The sequence below is a fragment of the Podarcis erhardii genome (genome assembly GCF_964252035.2).
Source record: "Podarcis erhardii genome assembly, chromosome: 9".
Taxonomy (NCBI): Eukaryota; Metazoa; Chordata; class Lepidosauria; order Squamata; family Lacertidae; genus Podarcis; species Podarcis erhardii.
This window is the reverse complement of record NC_138512.1, coordinates 24,776,477-24,799,806: the sequence shown is the minus strand read 5'-3', so window position 1 is coordinate 24,799,806 and position 23,330 is coordinate 24,776,477. Positions and strand designations below refer to the sequence as shown.

Sequence of the window (23,330 nt, the reverse complement as noted above, 5' to 3'; positions counted from 1 at the left end):
TATTGTGCAATGAAAGGACTTATATTACTAAACTGTTTTGATCAGTGTTCAAAACTCCCATTGTTCCAGATGCATTTTGTGACAGGGAAGTTCATTAGTGTAAGCTGTTTCTGAGCTCTGGGTACAGTACTGAGCCTAAGATTTCAGATTAAAATTGCCACTGCTGGAAGAAAAGGAGGACCTTTTTCTGCCTCCTCACTTCCACCCACTCTCTGAAGACCCTATGAAGACCCTCATAAGAATATTAGGGGGGTGGGCAGGGGAAGTATGGCTTTTTGTTTTGTTTTTTTGCAGTCTTCACAGACATGTGAAAAATGAACATAAGATTTTAGCTGCAGTTCATTCATTTTCAGTTTTGTATTCTTGTTATATAAAAAGCACGCCTAGACACTCCATGGGGTGCCTATAACCTAGGTTTAAGGTGCCATTTAGCTCCTGCCTTTCATATCTCAGTTTCTAACACTGCTTTTGAAAGTATTTGTTTGATTTTTTAAAAATATTAATTAATGCCATTACAAATAGGTGACTAACACTAACGTTCCACCCTGTGGAATGCCCTCCCATCAGATACCAAGGAAATAAACAACTATCTGAGTTTTAGAAGACATCTGAAGGCAACCCTGTATTGGGACATTTTTAATGTCTAATGTTTTACAATTTTTTATGTGCTGTAAGCTGCTCAGAGTGTCTAGGAAACACAGCCAGATGGGTGGGGTATAAAAAATAAATTTATTATTATTATTATTATTATTATTATTATTATTATTATTCACCGTGTATCAAGCAAATTAGCCAGGGATATTTATATCCTATCCTACATATATCTAAGGCACCAGAGAAAGCAGGTAAGGAGATGTTATTGACTTGACTGCATAACCCAGGGTTGGAGAACCTTCAGAAATTACTGGACTACCACTCCCATCATCCCCCCAATCATTGGCTGTGCTGGCTGGCACCAACATGAGTTGTAGTCCAAAATATCTGGAGAGCTTCAGGTCAGCAAACACTGTACTACATCTATGGAGGTGTAAGGAGAGAGAGAGACAGAGAGACAGAGAGAGAGAGAGAGAGAGAGAGAGAGAGGGCTGTTGGCAGTAAGAATGGAAAGAAGGACAGACTTCACAAATGTTGGCAAAGACAGGGGTGGATGAGTTCCAGCTTTAGCACAGAAAGTCAACAAAGGGAAAATAAGTGGATTTAACACACAAAAGTCCTATTTAAGAACTGGGCAGAGCATTACAATGCCTAATATAGGAGGTAGGAGGAAGTTCACACCTCAAAAAGCAGGAATGCCAGCTTATGTACAGGTGGCGTCAAATAGTTAGACAGATATGCACCTTGAGCTCAAAGTCGCAACCCAGGTATGGAAGCATTGGGTCCAAGACAATTTGCTGCCTGAGAAGACAGACAAGATGGCGGCCCCTCCTCATTCGACATACAAAAGCTGCCTTGGCTGGCAGTTTAATCTTACTTCAACAATGCTGTGTGTGTGTGTGTGTGTGTGTGTGTGAGAGAGAGAGAGAGAGAGAGAGAGAGAGACCTACCCATGTGAAGCTGACACAAAAACCCTGCACAAACACGATTCATTTTTAGAGTAAAATTATCAATGGATATAAATTGATTTATATAAAGACACAATGTAAAAAAGACATTATAGTATAAAGGATGTTGAGTTGTGGTGGAGGGAAGCCACATAGATATATATTATAATTTTCTTTTGGTGAATATGGTTTTTATTTTGTAAAGTATATAAAGTGTATTTGTATCTTTCCTTAGTGAACAAAAAAGAAGAAGAAATAAAAACCCTGCACAAACACTAAGCAATACAATGAAAGATCACTATTCCCCCCTCTCCCCTCTCTCTTTCCCCTCTTTCCCACCAACCTCACAATGTCTATGATAACAGTGACTCATACTGAACATAAAGGAACTGTGAAAAAGACTTTGTGAATTGAAAGTGGAGACTTTTCTCTGTTTCTTTCTTTGTTTTGTTACACAAGAAAATCTTTGAAAGAAACAATGGTGACAGGATATCATCCTCTACTATATCTGAAGCATCAGTCTAGTTTGGAGGGGAGCAGGATCCTATCCTCCAGCAGAGGGAATGCCTCAGGACAAGGGGTGGGGTCTTAGGAGGCTCAACCAGAAGGCTGCCCATGCTGCCATGCAACATAATCTACCTGAGGCAGTTGCCTCATTTTGCCCAGCAGTTGGGCTGGTTCTGCCTTTGGCATCTGTTAAGTGGCAGTACAGAATGACCTAAGAATTGGAGAACGATGAATACATTCATGGAAACTGGAAAGGATTAAGGAAGCAAAAGAAGAATAGAAAGCGCCAGGTATGGACTCATATTTAAATATATACTGTATAAATTAGCAAGTATTCAGCCTCCTCTATCACAGGCTGATCACTGAAGAAATGATGCTTTTGAATTATGGTGCCGGAGGAGACTCTTGAGAGTCCCATGGACTGCAAGAAGATCAAACCTCTCCATTCTTAAGGAAATCAGCCCTGAGTGCTCACTGGACGGACTGATCGTGAAGCTGAGGCTCCAGTACTTTGGCCACCTCATGAGAAGAGAAGACTCCCTGGGAAAGACCCTGATGTTGGGAAAGATGGAGGGCACAAGGAGAAGGGGACGACAGAGGACGAGATGGTTGGATAGTGTTCTCGAAGCTACCAGCATGAGTTTGACCAAACTGTGAGAGGGAGTGGAAGACAGGAGTGCCTGGCGTACTCTGGTCCATGGGGTCATGAAGAGTCGGACACGACTAAATGACTAAACAACAACAACAATCACAGGCTTCTCTGTCTCAGTCCAAATGCTGCCCTTGCTTCCAGATCTATCATCCAGATTATCTTTTGAGTTGTCATGTCCAGGGAACTGAGCCAGATGGGAATGGAACATGAAAAAGGAACATGGTATCAAGGTACAAAGCCCAGTCTAGCAATGACCCAACAAATCATACGAGGCCGAACATTATTTCCGCTTGTATATTTCCTTGGTCTTTCTTCTCGCTCATCTCTTTCTCTACTCTGGCAGTAAATTACAAAGCATCAGTGTGTTGGTATGAATGAGTGCTCTAGAAATAAACAAGCCACGATGAGAAGGCAGTCCTGGAACTGCTCGGTGTTGAGTGATACACTTTCCCTAGCGTTGCTTTTCCCTTTCTGAAATTCCAAGCGCTGACAACGTTAAAAAGAAAATGAAAAGAAGTCTTTTCAGTGTCTTTTTGAAGGCATCCCCCCCCCCCCGAAACAAGGACAATGAAACCATGGGATCTTTTTTTTTTTGGCCAGGAATTTTCTTCTGGATCTGAAGAGATAAATGTACAGGCTTGGGGACATTACTCACATTACTTTTTGTTGAAGAACATTTTGTGAGTTCAGTGGATCTTCAGTAGAATTGTCCATGTGGCCAAGGGCAATCTATAGGTTGGTACGTAGACAGGTAGATATATAGCCCCTTAGGGGCAAAGAAGTTGCTTAAGTTTCACTTTCATTATATGTTCCTTTACTCTCTTTTCTTCGGATGGCTGCACACATGTACAACCTGCCCACTTTCTGGGTTTTCTTGGCTGGGGGTTCCCCCCTAAGTTTTTTAAAAAAACACTTCTGCAATCTGTGGGATTCACCCCAATATGCAGGTAAAAGGTAAAGGGACCCCTCACCATTAGGTCCAGTCGCGGACGACTCTGGGGTTGCAGTGCTCATTTCACTTTACTGGCTGAGGGAGCCGGCATACAGCTTCCGGGTCATGTGGCCAGCATGACTAAGCTGCTTCTGGAGAACCAGAGCAGCGCACGGAAATGCCGTTTACCTTCCTGCCGGAGCGGTACCTATTTATCTACTTGCACTTTGACGTGCTTTTGAACTGCTAGGTTGGCAGGAGCAGGGACCGAGCAACGGGAGTGCACCCTGTCGTGGGGAATCAAACCGCCAACCTTCTGATCGGCAAGCCCTAGGCTCTGTGGTTTAACCCACAGTGCCACCTGCGTCCCTAATATGCAGATCCCTCAGTCTTATTGTTCAGGGGTTGCACAATGTCACCATGCTGGGTCTGAGTTCAGCATTAGAAGGTGTGATCCTGAGCTAGGATTCTTACCCGCAGAGAATCTTACGGCATTGGCGATATACACGCACAGCTTGAAAACTGGAAGCTATGGTCGTCAGCATCAGTGTTGCGTATGTGGACGCATGCACAAAAGAAAATTCTGCAGTATTGAAGGTTGGATATAAGAAGCTAAACGCCAATAGTTGTTTGCCACCTCTCTCCTTGCTGTCATACTCCTCTTACCAATGGGCTTCTATGAGTCCCAAGGAATGTTCACAAGCATTCTAGTTGCTTAGTGTGAGCAGCAGCATCCCAAGAAGTGATGATAACTCTTGTAAGATATGCAAAGACCAGTTTGGCTATGGAAATCTTCACACAGCCCTAGAGGCAAAGAAGGATGTGTGATGTGCTGATAAGCAGTGACATCAAGGGTTAGGAATCTAAATGGGAAGACGAACTGGAAAATAAACGAGTAAGGACAACTGGGATTGGTGGCAGGGCAGCTGAAGAATGTGGATAGAGTAGGAAGTGGCTTGAGAATTAGAGGTTTGATGAAAGTAAGATTGGAAAAGGCAGGGAGTTAAGGGGGGGGGGAGAGAGAACAATATTAGAGCGCAATTGGAGAAGAACCCCATCTGTGTCTGCAACTCATTTTCCGAAATTACTGAGAACTCTTGATTAGTAATATCACTTTGTTCCTAAATGAATAACTCTCTTGATTTAAGGTATCCACCTCTAGAACAGGGACTTTTTTATTAGGTTCACATCAACATAGTTTATAGTTTATTTTCTGGGAAAATAAAAGGTTTTGATGATTTAGTTAAAGAGGAATCTACTGTACATCAATTACTTTAGCACCATGATGCTAGTCAAGGAGATGCTGGCAAGCGGTTATAAAGTCATATATAAAACTGCATTTATTACCATTTTAGGCAGCTGAAACCCAAGTGTTTCCTGACTTGAGGCATAGCAGTTGCAGTATGGTTCTCGGGTTTGCAGTCTAGACAAAATTGGCAGCTTCTAAAATTTATAGCTGCCTGCCGTCACAAAAATGTGTCAAAATTTAAATTTGCATAAAAGGTTGCACTGCCATGGCCTCGAATCATCCCATTAGTGACTCTGTTTTGCTCAGCACTTGTTTTAAATTCTTTTTGGATTGTTTGGAATCTATCATGGGTCTATCCAAACATGGCAGAAGTCTGTGGGATAGCATTCCATAGCTTCCTAAGGGACAGAGATAATATTTATGATGGTGTTTGCGTAAATTCCAAGTACAAATTACACAGTAATCTAAATAAATTAAACCGAAGAACACCACAATGCATAAATTCTAATTAAACAAGTTAGTGCAACAAAATTGTGAGTTTTCCACTGCTTTTTTTCCCTGTTGATAAGTTTGTCATTTATGCTTTTGGTATAAGCTTCATTAGCTAAAGCCCCATGTCAGGGAACTGCCATCAGGGCCAGAGGGAGAGAGGGGGCTCCAGAGGGATTCCGGAGAGCGTCCCGGGATGGGGAGAAGCAGCCCATCTTCTGGGGAAGGAAATCAGTGCAGCACCAGTGGAGAAGGGGGGCAGATGGGGGAATTGGTGAGGCGGTCCCACGACTCCTCGCCGGGGACCAGCGGGGAGAGCACGGGTCCTCCGCTGCCCACACCCTCCTTGCGCAGAAGGCTTCCGCGCAGGGAGAGTAGGCGGAGACTAGGCGTCAAAGAGCTTCTTTGCTGGAAGAAGTTCAAGAAACGCCCACTGACGGATTCTGCCAGCGATTGAGACAGCCACGGGCGAGTGGCTGTCCGGACAGAAAAGGTTCACTCAGGCAACCCAGCCAGGTATGGCGCCGGTTTACGCACGAGCAACCCCTAGAACCATTACACCCCACCTGCACTATTTGCATAAAGCAGTACCATACCACTTTTAACACCCATGGCTTCTCCCGAAGAATCTTGGGAACTGTAGTATGCTGGAAATTGTTAGGAGACTTCTATTCTCATCTCTGACTACAGTTCTCAGAGTGATTCCCTCTCCCCTCTTCATAGGAAACTCTAGGAACAGTGGCTTTTTAAAAATTTACCTACAGTTCCCAAGATTCTTTGGGGGAAGTTGTGACTGTTTAGCGTAGATTAATACCATTTTCAATGTACAGTGCAGATAAAGGATATGTCATAAATGTCCCTCCACTGGTGATGGTGATGAGAACTACAAACCTCTGTGTGTGTGTGTGTGTGTGTGTGTGTGTGTGTGTGTGTGTATTCATTCAAAAGTAGGTCTCACTATGCTTATTGGGGCTTACTCCCAGGTATGTATCCATACAATTGAACCCTGCAGTCACCTGTCTAGGAGGAAGTCTCAATGAACTCAGTTGGACTTACTTCTGAGTAAATATGTATAAGATTGGGAGCATGTGATTTTATCTGTGAAGGTGCTTGTCCTGTTCATAGCAGCGATAAGAAACCCAGGTGTGCTGTTGGACTCGGACATCCTATCAGCCCTAGCCATCATGGCCCACATTCATGGATGAGAGTTTATAGTCTTACAAGAGCTGGAGGGATTCTAGAATCTTCCATCAAAGGATCAATGGATTCCAACCATAACAAAATCTTAATGTCTTCCAGAAGATAGGGAAGGCCAGCCTAACTATTCTGGATGTCTAAGCAGGGCAACTTACTGAGGCAGCAAGCAGCAGTTTGGAAAGGCCTACAGATTCTTCTTCCAGTGGCTGGCCTGCTTGGACTGAATCATCGAGAAGCTTGGTGATCTCACCTACAATTTATAGAAAGCAGCAGACACAGAGGCCTGGTCTTGTTCCTCTGCATAGGCTTCCTAGCAACAGGGAAAATGGGAGAGTCAGCATTCCACTTTAGCCGCTGCTGTCAAATATGGAGGCTTTGAAGATTTTCGCCACAGGCACTGTCTAACTTTGACAGAGCTAACAACATAGCCAGAGAAAAAGCGACATTTACAGTTTAATCCTAACGCCCAGCTGCAAGCAAAATTAATCCTACCTCATGAATAAGGATTTGGGGACTGGGGAGGACTCTTGTCACAAGGGATTTAAAATCGCTTGCCGTTCCTTTGTCAGAATTGTGGGCGGCAGGCTGGGGGAGGGCTATTTGTGCTGTCCAGAAATTGCTTTCAAATGTGACTGTAACTGTCTTATGCGCACCCCAGCTAGCACCTCACATAAGTCATTTCCTCATTCCGTAGGAGTCTCAGGTGCGCTGAAAAGGAGGCTAATCCTGGGGTTGCTCTGCTGAATCAATACTGACATAAATTTGCCCTTTTTCGGGCCAATTAGTACAAGCGGATATGAGAAGAGCAGAGGGGAGTGACCTGGTTGATGCCTGACCCTAGAGACACCCAGCCAGAGCCAGCAATGTGGGAATGCACAGTCTGTCTCTAGACAAAAGTCACTTACTGAACATTCGTATCAAGAAGTGTCAAAACATCCCAGAGAAATTTCATTAATTTGATTAAAAGCCTTTTCCTAAGGATGTAAGGCTCATGCCAAAGGCCTATTTAAGTCAAGCATCCTGTTTCCCACAGCCTCTGACGCCTATGGGAAGCCCCAAGAAGGACGTGGGCCCAACAGCCATCTCAGATGGCCTTATTCTCCCAACATTTGTCTCTTACTATTTTAAAGCTATTTTGGGACGCGGGTGGCGCTGTGGGTAAAACCTCAGCGCCTAGGACTTGCCGATCGCATGGGCGGCGGTTCGAATCCCCGCGGCGGGGTGCGCTCCCGTCGTTCGGTCCCAGCGCCTGCCAACCTAGCAGTTCGAAAGCCCCCCCGGGTGCAAGTAGATAAATAGGGACCGCTTACCAGCGGGAAGGTAAACGGCGTTTCCGTGTGCGCCTCTGGCTCGCCAGATGCAGCTTGTCACGCTGGCCACATGACCCGGAAGTGTCTGCGGACAGCGCTGGCTCCCGGCCTATAGAGTGAGATGAGCGCACAACCCTAGAGTCTGTCAAGACTGGCCCGTACGGGCAGGGGTACCTTTACCTTTTTATTTTAAAGCTACTTAGGTTGGTGGCTGTGGCGTTTGCCCTCCTAGGGGTGTGACATCATACTAGGTTCATAAGGAAAGGGTTAACTTATTGTAAAATGACTAACCAATGGGAACCCAAGGGGGCAGAGTTAACTGTGTATAAGGTTTAAGCACAGAGGGTTTTGGGGGGAGTTAGGAGTTAGAGTTAGAGTGGCTGAGAAGACAATCTGGAGTTAGAAGAAACGGAGAAGATAAGTCTGTGGGTTGGGCTAGTCTGGTGTGAGAGAGTGAGAGAATTTGTTAAGAGGAGTCAGTCAAACAGTTGATATAATCAGTCAGAAGGTATTAGGAAGGTATAGGCTGGTAAAGAAACTAAATTTAAGAAACTGACAGGAATATTATCTGAGAAACCATAAACTTGTTAATGTTTATAAAATAAACTTGTTTATTTGGTTCACTTTTAACAACAGTCTGGACTCAGTGTTTTACCTGAGAGTAACGGGTTGTGGCAGCGGGGAAGTGAGCACAGTGGTGACACAGGGATCAATAGACCGTTAAATGTCTGGGGACCCTGTGTGATCACCACAGTGGCTATCACCACAAGTTGTGGCAGGGAACCTCAACTGTGCACTGTGTGAAAAAGTGCAGTTTCTTGTCCACCCTGAATCACCCATTTCTCTTGAATGTCCACTTCCCTTCAGATTTGTGCTGGTTGTTCACCTGAGCAGGGTCTTCCAAATACCCCTCCATTTCCCATGTAGGTAAAACTGTGATAACTTAGAAAAGCGTGAAGCCCTATAGAGGCGTTTTGCCAATCACACTAACTAGAATTATTTTGACTCCACTAAGTGCTATGCTGATCTCAGGTTGCACCTAGGGCCAGATGAAGCAGTTAACTGGATCCCTCTCCAGCCCCAAGCTAATTTAGACTGACTGTGAACTTTGAATTTCTTCTAATATGCCAACTGAAGCCTTCAAGTTAGGCTGTGGCGAGGGGGATCCAGAGGTGTCCAACCCTACATGGGACACTTTGACAGATGGGTGGGGTCACTCACTTGTCAATCACCTGTCGTCATATGATATGCATGCAGTCTGTGGCTGCGAAGGAAGAATTTGGAGTGTACTCTTGAGCCGCCGATTATTCCTTTGCCCAGCTTGAACCACTTCAAGCTATGGCTTGAAGGAAGAAGCAGATTTGCACTCTAAGTGCACTCCCGAGTCTTTCTTTGTAGGCCAAATTCAATGCTTTTTGAACTGCCTCCATTTTCTGTCAGCATGCAGGGGGAAAGGTCAGCATGGCTTACCAAAAATACCTTGGTGGGCCAACCTCTGAGGCCTAGCAGGCCTAATTAGCCCCATGGGCTAGAGGTTTCACACCGCTGCCTTCAGCTTACTGAGGTCTCATTGACTAAGTTTTAATTTGACACTGGATTACACCCAGTCATTCCCCAAGCTATTTCAACTGTCAGCTTCTGCCTAGGAACACACATTTCCCAGGAAATCTGAAAACAACAGCAACACTTTTTCTTTTTACACGTCCTACCTTTCTTTTGCGCAAAATGACTTGACCGTCCGTAGGCTCGTGTGTGGTTGTGTTGTTCTTGAAATCACTTATACGCTCCACCAGGGATGTGCTTTTGATGCATTTGTCTTGAGCACACGCAAAGCCATTTTCATCCAGAACATTTTCCTCCGATAAAAAACAAGAACCAGGTGATGGCACAAGAACATTTCTGGAGTCTGCAATAACTACATTTAGGTCACTACACGGACCAGGAGAAAATTCATCAAATAATTGACCACAGACTGTTTTTTCATTCCCATCTTTAGGAGCATTCGATTTTTCATGCCTCTGTGCAGCTACAATATCACAGGCCATCTTCTTATCAGGCATTGATTCTCCTTCATCTGGAGGCTCAGAGAAGTTTTCTTCTGGGGTCTCTTCATTTTCATTGGAGCTGTTGTAACAAAGTTCTAGTCTCTCTTCTCTGCTATCACAAATATATTCCTTCAGTGCTTTGGGATCTGTCTCATTATGAAGTTTCCCAGCAGAATCCAAGGCATGACTGGAGTCTTCCTTTGCTTCCACACCTGGGTCCATCTTCATGAAGAGTCCTGCTCCTCCTTCTGACTGGTTCCTTTCAGCTGACCATTTTTCTTCAGGGTCACCAAGCTGGTGGTTGACTTTCTCCAAAGAGAGCTCTACGTCATTGTCCTCGGCATCATTATCACCACCAATGGAAACATTCACCAATGTTTCTGTGCTAGCCTCTAGGGAGGGAAATTCTTCTTCCTCTTGATGATTGTCATTTTCATCTACCTCTCTGGAAACATTACCAAGCAGCTTTGTGGGGAAACCTCCCAGTTCTCCACCATGACAGCAGTCCGGCAAGGAAGCACTTCTTTCTTTCTGGCTTTCGCTCCGAAGTCTGTCATTTTCCATACCTGCTTGCAAGTTGTCAGCTACTAGGCCATGCCTGCATAATATATTAGAATCAATAGACCCAAACGGCAAGCCCATCCATTGGGTCACGTGTTCTTCCCAGCTTCTTTTTCTGATTGCTAGAGACATGTCATAGTACTTTAGCAACAGGTTCCACAGTGTAATGCAAAGAGGGCCAGAGGAAACATTATGACTTCCATGAAATTCTCTGCAGGATGAAATGGTTTTACCTCTTGCATATCTTCTGTAAAAAGAAGAAGAAATAAATTATCGTTTCAATGTAAGTAACAGAAGCGCATCTAGCGGGGAGGGAAGTATGGAAAAGCAACAGTAAGTGCATGAGTTATGAAGAGTTTAGAAAGATGTTTTGCAGAATAACTTTAATCATTTTCCAACAAAGGCAAAAGCTATAATCTAGCATAGCCTCCTTGCTGATTACTCCCTCAAATGAAGTAAACAGAATGCTATAAAGAACTTTATGGGAACACAACAGGTTCCATAAGCCAAAAACTGACAATGAGTCTCTCATCACTGCCTCTGTCATGAGACAGCTATTTTCATGGGTTTAAAAGCCATTGGTCTTGTGAGTCTTTGTACACAACACAAGTCCACATTTCCTATTCATGAAAATAACCAAGCACCACATTATTGTCAAAGGCTGAATTTCAATGCCTGCCTTTTGAACTATTCATACATTCTAGAATATTCATTTTTTTTTTGTTACATTGGTAAATTTAGACCCTAGGCTGAACATATTTAGAACTATTATCTTCCCTAATTATTTTTAAGAAGAATATTTCCAAGGACAGTTTAGTGTTCCCCAACTTACTTCACTGTCACTATCAGAGAAGGCAGAAACATTTTACTGAGTAGATGGTTTTCTTAGAATAGGTACTGGAGCTTTTCAGATGACCAGACTATTTACAAGATCACTGGAAGGCTGTCTAAATGTGAGTTGTGTTCAGTTTGTGATATGCTTGAAACAGTCCCACACACCTGAATATAAACATATAAAGTTGCCTTACAGTCCAACATAGTCTACTTGATTAGAGGGCCTCATTGATCCTACTAGCAGAGGTCCTTCTCAGGCTTGCTACTAAATGCTGAGACCTGAAAGCATGTGCTGTATACCACAGCTATGGGATTTCCCTTATTGTCCCTTCTTGATTTTTTAAATACAGCATGCTAACTAAAAGGTACTGATGTTCCTTGAAGCTAGGAGTGTAGTATGTCACTCTTAGAACCCATTCAGGCCACAATAGTTCAAGGACCGCTTCTCTCCCAATAAACTGCGATAATTATCTGAGGCCCTTCTTAATGTGGCTCTTCCACAAGAGGGTGACAGCACAAGAATGGGCCTTTTCTGCAGCGGCTCCTCATTTGTGGAATGCTCTTCCCAGGAAGGTTCACCGGGCACCTTCACTATACATGGTTAGGCGCCAGGGAACAACATTCCTCTTCAGCCAGGCCTTTGGCTAATTTATATTTTATGGCCTTTTAAATGTGGTTGAGGGAGGGAGGTTACTGTTTTGTTTCAACTATTCATTTTGTGCTTCTATCCTGTTTTTTTTTTTTTTATCTTGTGAACCATTTTCAGATCTTCAGATGAAGGGCGGTATATAAATTTAATAAATGATGATGATGATAATTCAGAACCCATTATACTACACATTTTACAGCACATTGGTAGTTGATGTATGTTAGAATAATTCTCCTTATCATTTGATAGGACGATACTGTTGACTAAGGGTGGATCCACACCCAGGGGAAAAAACGCTATAAATAAGTTAGAAATTAAATTGTTATAACAAAAGGGGGGGGGACCACTATGGAAAACCACAAAGAAATTTTATGTTGTTCTCCGGCACCAACTGGTGTTGCATGTTTATTATGAATTCAAAATGCTGGGTTTCTTTTTTACTAATGTAGCTGAGTCCCAAGTTACTCCAGGACAAGAAAACTCACTCAGGGGTAATTTAATTGTTTGCATGGGCTTGTAGTCTATAGTAATTAAGTGAACCACCCATTGTTTTGTTCTGGTTTCATGTTCCCAATCGCAGCTCTTCTGCTGTACAAAATAAAAGGTGACATACAAATGATCCATTTAATCGCCTGATTAATAGGCAGTTAGTGACTGGCCTTGTTCATCTGCTTAAAGCAGCTGTCTGTTGTAAACATGGATTAATGAAGTGGAGAACAGATAAAATCAGAGGTGAACAAACAAAGAACACAGTAAAAGATTCTGCAATTCTGTCATAGGAAAGCCAGCACATTACAATAATTCATAAATATAAATGGAGGGGGGGGGGAATCCCAGCAAGCATTACACAGTCCTCTGGCCTGATTAATGGGCCTTGGGTTGTTCCAGCAATTTTTCTGCAGGTCTTTGTGTTTCCGAGTGTCCCTGAGTTTGGAAGTCCCAGCATACTTGAATAATGATATCTTCAGCATGGAGGTGTCCTCTAGTAAGACGGGAGAAACCATTGCTGACTCTGTGGCCCAATTCATAGGCTATCCAAATAGCACGCATGCTGTTGGAAACTTGAATTGAATAGGGGAAGATAAGGCTCGTCAACCAGGGAAGGTAGCACATCTAGGAGAAGAAAAACTCTGGTCCTAAACCTCTTCTGCCTTGCAGGATATCTTTGGGAGAAGAAAAGGCTAAGGGGTAAACCAGGGGTCAGCAAACTTTTTTGGCAGGGGGCCGGTCCACTGTCCCTCAGACCTTGTGGGGGGCCAGATTATATTTTTTGGGGAAAAATAACGAATTCCTATGCCCCACAAATAACCCAGAGATGCATTTTAAATAAAAGGACACATTCTTCTCATGTAAAAACATGCTGATTCCTGGACCGTCCACGGGCCGGATTTAGAAGGCGATTGGGCCGGATCTGGCCCCCTGGCCTTAGTTTGCCTACCCATGAGGTAAACCCTACACAAATCCAGAGTGTAGTCTCTAAGGCTGTTGGATGGCACCTCGTATGCCTCCTTCCAGCAACTCCTGAAGCGAAGCTTGCGCAAAACATAATGCTCAGCTGCCCTTTGGACCATATAAGTGAGGCTGGGGGGGGGTGTCTTGTTGATTGGGCAGCTCAGGGCCTCCATACAAATTGCCCAGGCTTGCGCCCCAGGGAGGTCACTTCAGTTTGACATTTCCCTTGGAGGTGCACTCCATTGTCTCTCAAGACAGGAAGGATGCCAACAGCTTGTTGGAAACTTGATTTGTGCGAGTGCGTTTGCAATTACTCACATGTCAAGTGACACATGCCCCATTCGAGACAATATGAATCATGCCAAAATAGCAAAATACATCCCAATCAGGGACCTCCCTAGCATGATTGACATCATCTGGAACGGCATGTGCCCATAGATGTACATATAAAGAGATGTCTGTCAGCTTTGGGTTCATGATGGCAACCACATCACAAATGTCGCATGCAAAGGATGTCTGCCAGTGATTGCTTATGGTTTGCGTGCCACCTTCTCATCTGCCTATCTTTCCAATGAGCCTCGTGTGATACGATGATCTGTGCCAGGCTTCTGAGTCATTAGAAGAGGCTGCTGTGCAGACTTATTATGGAATTTATGACAACGCTATCATTCAGAATCATGTAAGCATAGGAAGCAAACAACACAATGTTGCAAAAAAATAAATAAATTGAGAAGCCGACCAAGTTATGATATTTTATCATAATAAATCATACATAACAATGAAATGCTTCAAACCCCTTTGGAGCAGGGGTAGTTCACATGATGCTCTCCTAGTTTTCTGCAAGGTGGTGTTTTGTCCTGGATTTTAGGCAAGTCAAATTGCGTATTTGTAAAAATAAATAAATCAGATTTTCCTAAAAGAAGCTCAACAACTGGGTTGGTTTTCTTAAGAAAAGCTCAAATTTTCATTTCACTTCATCTCCTGATGCAAATTGTTATCTTTCCCCTGCCTCTCCTTATTTGCAAGATGTTAAAGTACTACTATATGGGATGCGGGGGGCGCTGTGGTCTAAACCACAGAGTCTAGGGCTTGCCAATCAGAAGGTCGGCGGTTCGAATCCCCGCGACGGGGTGAGCTCCTGCTGCTCGGTCCCTGCTCCTGCCAACCTAGCAGTTCGAAAGCATGTCAAAGTGCAAGTAGATAAATAGGTATCGCTCCGGCGGGAAGGTAAATGACATTTCCATGTGCTGCTCTGGTTCGCCAGAAGCAGCTTAGTCATGCTGGCCACATGACCCGGAAGCTGTACGCCGGCTCCCTCGGCCAGTAAAGCGAGATGAGCACCGCAACCCCAGAGTCGGTCACGACTGAACCTAATGATCAGGGGTCACTTTTACCTTTCCCTTTAAAGTACTACTGGCTTCCCTTACAGGGTTATTGTAATGGTTAATGGAATTATATATGTGCATCACTTTGAAAACTCTGAGAGAGAAGAGTACATATATTTGTAATGTATCTATGTGCAGCCATGTATGTTAAAGTGTATGTGTAAAATGAGTGCATGTGGAAAAACAGATTCTATATGCCAGGATTATATCTATTTCTTCATGGCCCGTTAGGTGAAAGGAAATAAAATGATGCCTTTTCAATATATACACCATCAGAGGGGGAACTCCTTATTAAATAACAGCAACGACAATAAAGGAAATTTCTGGGTTGTAACATATTACAGGTTCAAGGAACAGCCACTTCTCCTTTTCACTCCCTACATAGGAACTGTCAGCACTTAGCATGGATCTGCTTATTGATTTCAGCAATAAAGAAGATTAACTACCGAGTTTGTTCTGGGTCATTTCAGTCTACCGAGGGAAGCTCCGATTGCACACCCAGACCACAAGGCTGTCCTGACAAATCACATGCCTGAAGGTATAAAAGGAGGCAGCCTGAAAGAATTGCAGAATTATAGCTGAGCAACTGAACCTCCATAAATTACGCCTTGACAAAGTGACTTTCACAATGGAGCGTCTGCATGCTCAGAGGCCTTTAACCTCCCTTTTAAGTCCAGCCTGCTCCTATTTCACAACCATATTTTCCATGTCTACAAAGCTGAAGAAGAGGACCCTGCATGCGCAAGGGTTAACAGAATTCACTGCCGGCTGCATGAGGATGAGGATGGTGAAACAAAACCTTCTCTCAAGGAAAGATGTAGCCAAAAAAGGAGAAAAGAAAAAGGACCTGATAAACAGGGAATGAGCAAAACTCACTTTTGCTATGCATGGCATAAGCACGAAGAAATAACAGGGGAACCTGCTGAAATCTGCAGCTCTTGACAATACATACATCATTTCATTTGTATGCAGTCTTCCATAGCAAAGCTATGCTCAAGGCGGCTTACAATATGAAAAGTAATAACTGCATAATTACAAACAAAGCAAAATTAGTCAAACAGCCATGACCCTGCCTCCAATAGGCTTATGACATGTCTTGACATCATTATGTTATGCATCTCCTCAACTCCATTTCACAGCTAGCAAGGTAGTGTTGCTGGGTAAATTCACATGGTAATGGCATTAAGACATGAGGTAAGTCATGTTATGGAAAGGGAGGGGGAATTTGAATCAAGGCTGCCAGTACGTGAAGCCCTGCTTTGTCCTGTATAATTTGGTATGGAAAAAAGCACCAGTGCCAGCCATATCTCAGGGGCAAGGGCATTCCCCAAATGGGTTACCACAACATAATACCTTCTGCATAAAACATAAATCCTGGAAGTGGGACATTGAGAAGAGCCTCCTTGGCAGATCAGGCAAGACAATATAGGGATAATAATAATAATAATAATAATAATAATAATAATAATAATAATTATTTATACCCAGCCACTCTTGGCGGCTTCCAACAAAGCATTAAAATACAGTGGTCAGTTAAACATTAAAAGCTTCCCTAAACAGGGCTGCCTTCAGATGTCTTCTAAAAGTCTGGTGGTAGTTCTTCTCTTTGACATCTGGTGGGAGGGCGTTCCACAGGGCACGTGCTTCAGGTATTTAGGACCCATGGTCATTCAAGGCTTTAAAAATAACCATCAGCGCCATAAATTTAGGGAAGCGTGCTGGGCGCCAATGCAACTCCTTTCCATTCAGTGATATGGCTCTCATTGGCTGATCTGCTTTATAACCTGGCTGCTGCATTTTGCACTATCTGCAGCTTCCAAGTCACTTCCAAGGGAAATTGTCACATTGTGCAAGTGGTGTTATATCTTGTTTGGCCCAGGGCTCAAACACTTGCTAACTCATGAAGCTCACTGGGTGATCTGGAGGCAACTCTTGGCATTTCAGTCTACTCTGTAGCGCATGATTTGGCTACGGATTAAATCGGAAACTGCAGGTGTACTGCTAAATAAACCTTATCTACACTGGTAATTTAATAGCAAATTTAACACCTACCAGGCAAAGAGAGTTACTGTCTAAAATACTGTTGTTGTTTTCTTTCTCTTCTGTAAACTGAGTTTTATGCTTCCAAGGAGATGGCTACATTCAAACATTGACCAGCTGCTGGACCCTTGCTAAATGCTGAAATAAATAATTACGGTTAAATAGTTTCACACCCCAAGTGTCCATCAAGAGAAATTCAGCCCACTGCATAAACAAGCCAGTCCGCCAGACAACAGTAGCGTGGTTCATTTTATTACATGCAGACAGGAAATATAAGGTAAGACAGGATAAACAATTCCCTAGAGGCTGACAGTGTGCCGGTGTCAAGTTTAAGGAGAATTTCTGGAAGCTATAGTTCTGAAGTGACGTGCCGCACAGTCTTCGACATTCATGCACGCCCATATGGTCAAAGGTCAAGAACAGGAGAGTGGTGAATGTGTTATTTCCATCTCGATTAAATACATATATTTATATATACGTGGGCAACAGAGCTCTGTTTTCATTTTTGGATGTAGAGCTTCTACGGCAATGCATTTATTTGACATTGCAATAGCTCATGTTTCTAACTGGGTAGCTGATAGAAAGATAAAACTGGAGAGTCGTATTTCATTTTAAAATAATGAAAACAGGATAGATTAAGGGGTCGAGCCTATTTTTCCCAGCAGGGCAGCTGAGGGACCATAGGCTGCAAAGGAATCGCTGCTCAAATGGTGGAGAGGGAGATGGGATCACATGTCTACTGCTGGAGTCTTCCCAGTGGGGTAGTGGAAAGCTCCCCTCCTATCACTGCCCTGTTGGTGGTGCGAGGCATATCAGGGAGCCTGTTTACCTGCAGTATCCAGATTCCCTGCATTATCCTGAGACACACCAAAACGGCCCCCAGAACAGCACTAGCTTTTGAGATGGTGCAGTTTGCTTCAACTCTGTGGGCTAAAAGCAGAGAGGAGCCAGGGACAAACATGCAACCCCATGCTAACATGTGCTTGGAATCTTGTTCATTATTCCAGGTGTCATAAGAGAGCTGCAGAGATAGTGCAGGATAGTGTGAACCCCGGAAATGATCTCTTTCAGCTTCTGCCTTCTGGAAGAAGGTACAGGGTTATAAAGACTTGGACTAGCCGCCTGAGAAACAGTTTCTATCCAAATGCAATTTTTGGTTTTAAAAGCAGTGTAAGGTAGTCTCTATGGGAGTAAAGGTAAAGGGACCCCTGACCATTAGGTCCAGTCGTGACTGACTCTGGGGTTGCGGTGCTCATCTTACTTTATTGGCCGAGGGAGCCGGCGTACAGCTTCCGGGTCATGTGGCCAGCATGACAAAGCCGCTTCTGGCGAACCAGAGCAGCACACGGAAACAACGTTTACCTTCCCCTCGGAGCGGTACCTATTTATCAACTTGCACTTTTGACATGCTTTCGAAATGCTAGGTTGGCAGGAGCAGGGACTGAGCAATGGGAGCTCACCCTGTCATGGGGATTTGAACCGCTGACCTTCTGATCGGCAAGTCCTAGGCTCTGTGGTTTAACCCAGAGCACCACCCACGTCCCTTCTATGGGACGTATGGTCTATTGGAGTATATTGTATTTAATTATGGGGTATCAGAGTTTTTAGGGGGTTAACCAGGCTGGGATAGCAGGGATAGCAGGCTTGTTGGTTTTTGAATGTCTGATGTAGATTTTTTCAATTTCGTTGTTCTGTATGGGACAATGACAATAAAGATTATCGTATCGTATCGTATCGTATCGTATCGGAAGTGTGTTCATTATTGGAGACACACTTAGAATCTCCTTTCTGAAACTCCTTCTCTGATGGAGATAGTGCACACAGGGGTGTTGTGGGTGGGTGAGGCTTGAAAGAGTGCCCCTGCCTCATCTCCACTTCTCTCCCCCCCACCACATTCATACTAATACCTGCCTAGAGTTTGGATCATCAAACTCTCTGTGTGCCTGTTTATGTGGGCCCCTCCATACAAACTGTTTATGGAGCATTCACCCTGATTTGCTTGTACAATGCTGACACCAAAGCTAGATTTTATATCTGGTCTACTGAGCATTCATTCTGATTGGTTTGGGGGGTGGTCATATGACAATGAGCAGCCTTCATCCTGATTTGCTTGCAAGGTGTTTAAACACTGCTTCCCATTAGCCCATAGTTGTGCACAGCATGTTCCATTAGGGTGTGCACCCAGGGAATTAAATTAAATGACAACACCTTTCTCGCTATGCAGCCCAACAAAGAGAGTCAGTGCAAGGCAGGAGAAAAGCAGACTAAGAGATACCTATGTGTACACACATACACACAAAGGGGGAGGGGATAAAAATAAGGGGTGGAGCCAGAGGCACACACCCCAAGAGACCCCAGCCAATCAGCTCATCCCATACACATCCCCTGGTTGCTACCTACGCTTTATAGCTTCTGAGTCATCTCTGAGGCAAGACCCCAGGCTGACTCTGCACCTCTTCCTCAGCAAAGGCAGAGACTGAGAGAAACACACACACACACACACACACACACACACACACCACACACTGTGTGGATGCATCTGGAGAACAAGCTCTCCACTGCTTCTGGCACTGCGATTCCTGCCACACACAAAAAACACTGCCACCTTTGGAGTGGGAGTCCTCCCAGTTGCCAGTGTAAAAACATTTATGGAGCCTGCAGCCACTTTTGGTGGGAAAAGCATTTGGGGGTGCCTGGCCCCCCTCAGCACACCCTATAGGGGAGCAGAGCACTTTAATCCACTTCATCTGTGCAAATCAAAAGTTCTGGTTTGTGCTTGAATTGCTCCTGCAAAATAGCGATAGTCTGGAAATCCCCTAAATCCATCAACTGTGGTGAATGTTTGTGTTTCCTAGTGTGTGGGAAGAACCACACTACGCATTTAAAGCACACCCAGAGCACATTTAAAGCGTGTGACTTCCCCCAAAGAAACCTAGGAACTCACAGAGATACAATTCACAGTACCCTTAACAAACTAACTAACAAATATATATATATTATTATTTCACCAGTTTCTAAAGGAACTCAGGACTAAAGCTGACTCTAGCTACAAGTTCATTTGAATTTCTATCAAGGTAAAAGCACTTAGAATACTCTGGCCACAACGTATTCCAAAAGAAATACTAAATCATAACCGAATGGTAAAAGCTCACGCCTGCATGTGCCCAGTTGCTGAAATCAATTTATTTGCGTGCGCTTCCTAAATCTGTACTTATTCAGGCATATACTTCCTAAACTTGTACAATGTGGTCTTATGATGCACCAAGGAACTGAAACCTTGCTGACAACTGTTGTCATCACCTGTGTTGACTTGACGTTGAAAATGGCTCCACTGGTAGCATGGGGGGGGGGGGGAAGAACTGCACTACACATCATTACCGAAAACACTATTGACATTTGGTTCTCAAATATTTCTGTTGCATGTATTCCAGACAGGGCAAGAATGTATTCACAGCATTTACACTAACAGCTAAACCTTTTAATAAAACCAATTTGAAGTAACTGATTACTGAAAACAGTTGCCAAAATGGACTTTGCTGCTTCGTGGAGATGAGGCTTAAGCTAACATTTCCAGTAAGGAAGGCCAGAATTCCCCATTTCCATGCAAGTGAAGAAATGCTGATGCCTGGGAACTTTGCGAAACGGAATGCCGCTACGGGAGGACATAGCCGATGGAAAATGTTGTTTGGATGAAATTAGCCCTTTAAGCATTTCTAATGCATCTACATATACATTACGGCTACTTATACATATTATTTTGTTTTTAAGCAGTTAAATCAATTTTTATTACATGAGGAAGTGACTTTTAAGACTATTAAAAATTATATTATGTGTGTGTGTATTTAGAAAGAAAAAAGTGAGAATGCCAACAGTGAGAATGCCAACAGTTGTCAGCTCAATACATCCTTCTGGACCGTCTTGAGGGGCTGGGAGCTGGGGGCACTGTCATACAGTGGTTCTGCTCCTTCCTCCTGGGCCGTGTTCAGAAAGTGGTGGTGGGGGATGAGTGTTCAGACCCCTGGGCTCTCACTTGTGGGGTGCCTCAGGGTTCTGTCCTCTCCCCCATGCTTTTCAACATTTGCATGCAGCCGCTGGGAGAGATCATCAGGAGGTTTGGGCTGGGTTTTCATCAGTATGCAGATGATACCCAGCTCTACCTCTCTTTTAAATCAGAACCAGTGAAGGCGGTGAAGGTCCTGTGTGAGTGTCTGGAGGCAGTTGGAGGATGGATGGCGGCTAACAGATTGAGGTTGAATCCTGACAAGACAGAAGTACTGTTTTTGGGGGACAGGAGGTGGGCAGGTGTGGAGGATTCCCTGGTCCTGAATGGGGTAACTGTGCCCCTGAAGGACCAGGTGCACAGCCTGGGAGTCATTTTGTCCATGGAGGCACAGGTCAAATCTGTGTCCAGGGCAGCTGTTTACCAGCTCCATCTGGTACGTAGGCTGAGACCCTATCTGCCTGCGGACTGTCTCGCCAGAGTGGTGCATGCTCTGGTTATCTCCCGCTTGGACTACTGCAATGCGCTCTACGTGGGGCTACCTTTGAAGGTGACTCGGAAACTACAACTAATCCAGAATGTGGCAGCTAGACTGGTGACTGGGGGCGGCCGCCGAGACCTACATTGGCTCCCAGTACGTTTCTGAGCACAATTCAAAGTGTTGGTGCTGACCTTTAAAGCCCTAAACAGCCTCGGTCCAGTATACCTGAAGGAGCGTCTCCACCCCCATCGTTCTGCCCAGACGCTGAGGTCCAGCGCCAAGGGCCTTCTGGCGGTTCCCTCATTGCGAGAAGCAAAGCTACAGGGAACCAGGCAGAGGGCCTTCTTGGCAGTGGCGCCCGCCCTGTGGAACGCCCTTCCAGCAGATGCGATAAACAACTACCTGACATTCAGAAGACATCTTAAGGCAGCCCTGTTCAGGGAAGTTTTTAACGTGTGATATTTTAGTGTATTTTTGGTTTCTATGGAAGCCGCCCAGAGTGGCTGGGGAGGCCCAGCAAGATGGGTGGGGTATAAATAATAAATTATTATTAATTATTATTATTACATCATGCTATTTATACATATCCATACTCTCCAAGTGCCCCAATTTTCCATGGATAGTACCGGAATTCTGAAATAAAATTGGGATTAATAAGTTTTCTCAGGATGGTGGAGAATGTGTGTACTGAGCCCTGTTGGTGTGTGGTGGTGGAAACAGAAAGTAGGGGGTTGAGGAGGGTCAGTTGGAGCGGAGTGAGAAATGTCCCTATTTTCATCTGAGGAATGTTGGAGGCTATGCATACAAAACCATGAGGGCGCTTCCCTTCTGCCCTGTAACAATAGTCAATTTGCTCCTGTCTTTGTTGCTGTTTAGTCATTTAGTCATGTCTGGCTCTTTGTGACCCCAATTTGCTCCTAGTGCTAGCAACTCCCAAACACCTATGCTACAGCCACTGGCCTGTTTTGAATGTACAGTGGTACCTCGGGTTAAGAACTTAATTCGTTCTGGAGGTCCGTTCTTAACCTGAAACTGTTCTTAATCTGAGATACCACTTTAGCTAATGGGGCCTCCCTCCCCACCGAAATCGCCACCGTGCGATTTCTGTTCCCACCCTGAAGCAAAGTTCTTAATCCGAGGTACTATTTCTGGGTTAGTGGAGTCTGTAACCTGAAGCGTCTGTAACCCGAGGTACCACTGTATTGCTAATTCATAGTTTAGTATTACATACATGAGCCTGCTCCCTATGGGCTGAGCCATGAGCAGGGCCAGCTTGAGACACTTTGGCACCTGAGGCAAAACACAAAATGGGAAGTAGGGGTGAGTGGAAGATCTACATCAGAAACAAGGGTAGCGGGAGACCAGCAGTGCCTCCTGTTCATCAAGAGGCCGCTGTAGAGAAGCATTGTGGGAAGCTTCTGAGGAGGCAGCAGATCCGGTCTCCAAGGAATGCATTGCGTCAGCAGCAGTGGCTGATGCATTCCCTGGAGGTCAGATCTGCTGCCTCTGTGGATCCTGTTACCTGAGGCAGTTGCTTCACCTTCCTTCATGGCTAGCTTGGCCATGCTCGGGTGGGGAGGAAACAGAAGCGGGCAACCAGGTTCTGTGGGAAACAGTTAGTAGTCAGGACTGAAGTCAGAACTGTAGGGCAAACCAGGAGGGATGGTTGAGAAGCAATCCAAGAGCCCAGAATTCGAGAACATGGGAACATGCCATGTCAGGAAGACCGTGTTCAAGGATGGCTCATCTGGAACAAGAAGCATTTTTACAATTTTTCTGATGGCCTGGATGGGTGGGGTAAATCCAGAGTCTGAATGTACTTCTCTGAGAAACTGCCACCTGCATTTCAATGATTCACTACCCAAGGGACTGCACACAAATCCAGCAACATCCAGCAATCCTCCCTCCCTTTCCTCTGGGTGTGGCTCTGAGCAGGAGATTGGAAGCATCTGTTTCCACCCTTGTCAGAACTGGAAACTGTGGTTAGTTTAGTTACGGTTTATCTCA

General features: G+C 44.5%; 1 protein-coding gene and 1 long non-coding RNA gene across 6 annotated transcripts in view; one reads left to right on the top strand and one right to left on the bottom strand.

Annotated features, from left to right (window-relative positions):
- Positions 1-23,330, bottom strand: part of DLC1 (DLC1 Rho GTPase activating protein) — a 254,199-nt gene that overhangs the window by 224,619 nt on the left and 6,250 nt on the right. For all 5 annotated transcript variants that reach the window (XM_081875618.1, XM_081875622.1, XM_081875621.1 and 2 more), the window contains exon 2: positions 9,586-10,729. In XM_081875618.1, coding sequence (XP_081731744.1) covers positions 9,586-10,614 — 1,029 coding nt within the window. In that variant the 5' untranslated portion in view covers positions 10,615-10,729. The remainder of the gene's footprint in view (positions 1-9,585; positions 10,730-23,330) is intronic.
- Positions 8,093-8,509, top strand: LOC309349745. Its single transcript, XR_014160159.1, has 2 exons — positions 8,093-8,190; positions 8,235-8,509. It is a non-coding gene; the product is annotated as an uncharacterized lncRNA (long non-coding RNA).